General features: G+C 40.9%; 1 protein-coding gene across 3 annotated transcripts in view; it reads right to left on the bottom strand.

Moving 5' to 3' along the window:
* Positions 1-5,605, bottom strand: part of LOC106870606 (short-chain dehydrogenase/reductase 3) — a 91,301-nt gene that overhangs the window by 13,451 nt on the left and 72,245 nt on the right. For all 3 annotated transcript variants that reach the window (XM_052973739.1, XM_014916738.2, XM_014916737.2), the window contains exon 5: positions 639-764. In XM_052973739.1, coding sequence (XP_052829699.1) covers positions 639-764 — 126 coding nt within the window. The remainder of the gene's footprint in view (positions 1-638; positions 765-5,605) is intronic.

Below are 5,605 nucleotides of genomic sequence, written 5' to 3'. Positions count from 1 at the left end.
GCCAAATTAGATTGGAGCCTGGTGCAGCCATCCGGTTCACCAGTCCTCAGTCAAATCATCCAACCCATGCTAGCATGGAAAGCGGATGTTAAATGACGATGATGATGATGTCCAATTAATAAAATGTAATATCTCTCTCACATCTGTCTGTCTCTCTCTCTCTTTCATCCCTCTCTCTCTGTTCCATCTCTCTCTCTCTCTCTTTCATCTCTCTCTCTCTTTCATCTCTCAGTCTCTTTCATCTCTCTCTCTCTCTTACTCTGTTTATGTGTGTGAGTATATTTCCTTTATGTATCTGAGGAGAGGGAGAAGTGTTTATGTCACTCAGGTTCACCTAATGAGAATCCCCCTCTTTCTCTCTCTGTCAGCATATTTCTCTTTATGTATATGAAGAGAAGTTTTCACTTAATAAATTCTAACATCACTCTCTTCCCTATTCTTTCTATCTGTACTTTTCTGTGCATAAGCATGCTTATATAGCAAAAAGGTTAGATATGTGTAAATATTGACAGATAATTACGCAATTTATAATTTTTGAGTGATCTCATATGAGATCACTGGTAGGTAATGGGTTAAGATTAGAAAACCCAAAGAGTTGACCGTTTAGAAAGATTCAACAAAATCATTAAGTCACTCACGTCTTTAATATGATTATATAACCAATAAGGCGTGGAATCATGAGGGATTTGGTATTGGTAAGAACTGCTTCTACTGTCTTTACAGCAACATACTTTTCATCCACAGGAGGAAACAAACGAGGAAACCTGAAACATAAAAAAAATTTATCCTTTTTAAGTTTTTTTGAAAATACATTCTGAGGTAATGAAATTAAGCTTCTTGATTTAGTTAATTGTGCTAATTGCTTTAGGTTCTTCTGTAATATTGAGTAAACACAGCCCCTTGACCCAGTGAAGTATCAAAAACCATGACAGTTGGGAGGAGATGGGCTGCATCACCATTTGGCTGGTTCCCATTTTCAGAAGACACACACTCACACAAACATTTATGTATATAGTAAAATTAATTAAAAAGAATACAGTGAGCTTACTGCGAGGAGTGGAAAATCCATTGTTTCAGACAGTCCTTCTTCGGGTGATAAGTTGAGAGGAGAGAAATTAGTGAGAGACAGCAGAGTTTTACATCGTTTAAGTTAAAAAAAGAAACTGGCTGCAACTGATAAGAAACAGTAACATGTGAGCTTCGTATGTGAACAAGAAGTGGCAGAAAAACTGTGAGAAAGAAGAAGGAAAGAGTAATGGAATGAGAAGAAACAGGCAAATAGAGAGTGAGATGAAAGGAAAAAATGAAGAGGGAGGGGAGTTGAAGGATGAGAAAGAGTTTAATGAGATAAGATAAAATGTTTTTCCTTTAGTCCTACACCTCCTCTAACTTCGTTAAACCCTTTGTCATCCTTCAACTCCTCTCCCTCCTCATCTTTCCTCTTCGCCTCACTCTCAATTTTCTTCTTCTCATTCCATTACTTTTACCTATTTTCTTCTTTCACTGTTTCTCCTACCATTTCTTGTTCATGTACAAAGCTCACATATTCCTGTGTTCCTTGTCAGTTGCAGCCAATTTTTTTTTTTTTTTTAAGTTAGAGGATGTAAAACTTTGCTGTGTCTCTCATTAATTTCTTTCGGTTAAACTTTTTCCTGAAGGAAGACTGTCTGAAACAATGGAATTTCCACTCCACTCAGTAAATTCATGGTAACTCTTTATTTTTATTGATTTTTACTATATAAGTTGTGCCTATGCAGAGCAACAGCTTCATCGGAGTCTGCTTGATCGTATATGTGTATATATGTGTGTATATAAGTATATACATATTATATTCTATGTCTGCTCTGTGTATGTGTGTGAGCAGAATCCAATTATTGCAGTTACTTTAGGCAGTGTCTTTAAAACAACGATAACTGGTCAGTGATATTAAATAAAAGATATCAACATTTGAACAATCTTTAAATAAATATACTTGTTTTGTAGCTATCTACTTCTTAACCATCATCATCACCATCATTTAATGTCTGTTTTCAATGCTGGTATGGGTTGGATGGTTTGACAGGAAACTGGGGAGGTACAGGGTTGCATCAAGCTTCAATATCATCTTTAGCATGGTTTCTACAGCTGGACGTCCTTCCTAATGCCAACCACTTTACAGAGTGTACTGGGTGCTTTTTTTTCTTTGGCACCAGCACTAGTGAGGTTGCTATGTAACTTGCAAGAATAGCAAAAAATGAAAGGGGAAAAAGCTCCCACTACTAAGAGGAAGTATTTGGGGGGGGGGAAGGTGGAGGTGGTTGGCCGTATGCCAGGCATTGAAAGGCTAAAGTAAGACAGAGGGACGATCACAAGTGTCTTGCTACTGAAGAGATACATGGATGAATGAAATAAGGGGAAGATAGTGATGGGGTGCTAGAGCAAACTCTCAAGGAACAAGAAGGTGAGCACAAAAGCAAACACAGGCAGTGAGTCATGGGAGGAGAGGGGGAGATGAGAGAGAGAGAATGCTTTCATAAGAGTTTGAGGAAACAGGTGGAGGTAGGGGTTAGTGTAGGGAGTGAAGAACAAGGGTGGGTAGGTGGTGCAGATGATGGAAAATCCCAGTATGCAGAGGGATGAAGTGGGAAATGTAGGAGTGATTCCGGAAGGAGAATAGAAGAGAAAGTATTGGGATAATGTGCAAGGTGTAGGAGCAGTGGAGAGGGAGATATAGGGATACATAAGGGACGATAGCAGGTGGGTGGATCATAATGGTAGATATGGGAAGGTATTGAGAATGATAGGAGATAGGAGGTGGTGTTTAGCATGGAGTATAACAGAGAAGAGAGAAGACAGTGGCTGAAGGCATGGAAAAGGTAAAGGTTATCTTCTAGAGACACTGATTCATAAGGGCCTGGTTTCTCAGCTTCATGGCGTATATATTCCTCACCTGGACAGGACACTGGTCTGTCACAGGATTACTCCTTTTTTTACCAGCTAAGTGGACTGGAGCAATGTGAAATGAAGTGTCTTGCTCAAGGACACAATGTGTCACCTAGTCCAGAAATCGAAACCACAACCTTATGATCATGAGTCCAACACCCTAACCACAAAAGTAAAGGTTACCTTCATGAGTCTTGCCTACTCCTAAGAGCCAGTTTCCTGGTTTCCATAGCATTTAAATTCCCCAACGGGATGGGACACTGCTCTGTCACATGATTATTCCTTTTTTTACCAGCTAAGTGGACTGGAGCAATGTGAAATGAAGTGTCTTGCTCAAGAACACATGTTGCTCAGTCCAGGAATTGAAACCATAATCTTACTATCATGAGTCCAAACACCCTAACCACAAAAGTAAAGTTAATTTCATGAGTCATGCCGACTCCTAAGGGCCAGTTTCCAGGCTTCCATAGCATTTAAATTCCCCACCTGGATGGGACACTGGTCTGTCGCAGGATTACTCATTTCTACCAGTTCAGTGAACTAGATCAATGTGAAAATGAAGTGTCTTGCTCAAGGACACAATGTGTCGCCCGGTCCAGGAATCAAAACCACAATCTTACGATCATGAGTCCGACACCCCTAACCACTAAGTTGTGTGCCTCTACTGAAGGCATGGAAAAAAAAAGGGGGGGGGGTGATTTGTTAAAATTGTGTGGGCAGGAATGGAAGTGGTTCGGGAGGTGGAGCAGAAACCACTAGGGAGCAACTGCTGCTGCTGATTTTAGAGCTTCATAGAGATTTTAATTATCCAATCTGCTTTTGGTATAGTACTTAGATAACTACCAAACTTAATAGCATCACTAGTCATGATTTAAAGAGCAAATGTAGGAGAAATTGCGACGCCATTGTATAGTGCCAAGGACTCCAAATTTGCCATCAAGATGTAGGACAAGATACTGCAATAGCCTGGGCTTCAGAGGTTCACAGCTCTTCAATATCTTCCCAAAGGACCTGAGAGACCTGCATGCGGTGGATGTAGGTGTCTTCAAGATGAAGCTGGACCGCTTCCTGTCAGGTGTCCCAGATGAACTAACTTCACGGCTGGAGGTGCAGATGAGGGCAGCTGCATCAAACTCTCTCATGCACCAAATGTCAATTCCTGAAGTAAAATTCGTGAAGTAAAATTGTGTAGCAACACCAAATGGCGGTGCCCCAGCATGGCCACAGCCCATGAGCTGAAACTAGATAAAATGAAAAAAAAAAATGAAAAATATCTTATGTCCTTATGTATATTTCACCATTGTGGCTGTTTAGGAATTCTGCACTGAATTTATCAAGTGCAACTGGATGCTTAACCACAACAGATCAAGGAGATACTTCATTGCATTATGTTGCATACATGTGTATATATGCTCAGAGGCTCCATGGAAGTAGTTGATAGCTTCTGCGACCTAGGTGAGCTAATTAGCAGTGGAAGACATTATCGTTGTTGTTGGCACTTCGTCGCTTACAATGTTGAGGGTTCCAGTTGACCCGATCAACAGAACAGCCTGCTCGTGAAATTAACGTGCAAGTGGCTGAGCACTCCACAGACAAGTGTACCCTTAACGTAGTTCTCGGGGATATTCAGCGTGACACAGTGTGACAAGGCTGACCCTTTGAATTACAGGCACAACAGAAACAGGAAGAAGGAGTGAGAGAAAGTTGTGGTGGAAGAGTACAGCAGGGTTCGCCACCATCCCCTGCCAGAGCCTCGTCGAGCTTTAGGTGTTTTTGCTCAATAAACACTCACAACGCCTGGTCTGGGAATCGAAACCACGATCATATGACCACAAGTCCACTGCCCTAATCACTGGGCCATTGCACCTCCATTAGTGGAAGACATAATAATCAGATTAAGAGAAAAACAGTGGAAAAGTGTTCAGTGAGAAATTACCACTGTTGCCAACAAAGTGTTTCCTTCTCAGAATGAAGTGCAGATTGTGTGGTGCCTATGTATAAAGAGAAAATGGTGTTGTATTGTTGTGAGATGTGGGCCATGAATGCAGAGGACATGTGAAGGCTGGAAAGAAATGAGTTAACCATAATCCACTGGATGTGCAATGTTAGTGAGTTAATGAGCATGAAAAATGGAGGAGAAAAAAATGAGCTGAGAAGAACCAGACATCATGTGTTTGAATGATGAAAACTAAACTGGTGTGAGCCATATGAGGTACATGGAAGCAGTCAGCTGTTAAGAATAAGAGGTGGATTGGATTAGTTGAAGAGGGGAAACCTAGTAAAATATGGAAAGTGGTGAAGATTGATCTGAAGTGATTGAAATATCACAGAGTAAATGAGAAAGCTTAAGACTTGTGATGAATCACCATGCTAGAAAAAATTCCCTCTCCCCTCAACACATGGCAAGCATTAAAAGAAGACATGCTGATAGTGCTGGTGATTGTAATGTTTATCAATATTCGTTTTCTGATCCTTGTTTATATTAAGTTTCCCTATACTCATACTCCACATTGTGTTGCTCCCTCTTGTCTATTGCCCTCCCCTTACCATATACTATATTGCTCTATCTCCTTCCTCATAAGCTCATCCCACCCCAACACATTCCTACTCTACCTTCTCATCCCACCCCATCCAATTCCTTACACCCACCCCAACCTCTGCCTACCCACATACCCCTACCCCT

This window comes from Octopus bimaculoides, chromosome 16, assembly GCF_001194135.2.
Source record: "Octopus bimaculoides isolate UCB-OBI-ISO-001 chromosome 16, ASM119413v2, whole genome shotgun sequence".
In the NCBI taxonomy this organism is placed as follows: Eukaryota; Metazoa; Mollusca; class Cephalopoda; order Octopoda; family Octopodidae; genus Octopus; species Octopus bimaculoides.
Note: the sequence above shows the minus strand (reverse complement) of the source record. Positions and strands in the feature narration are given on the sequence as shown.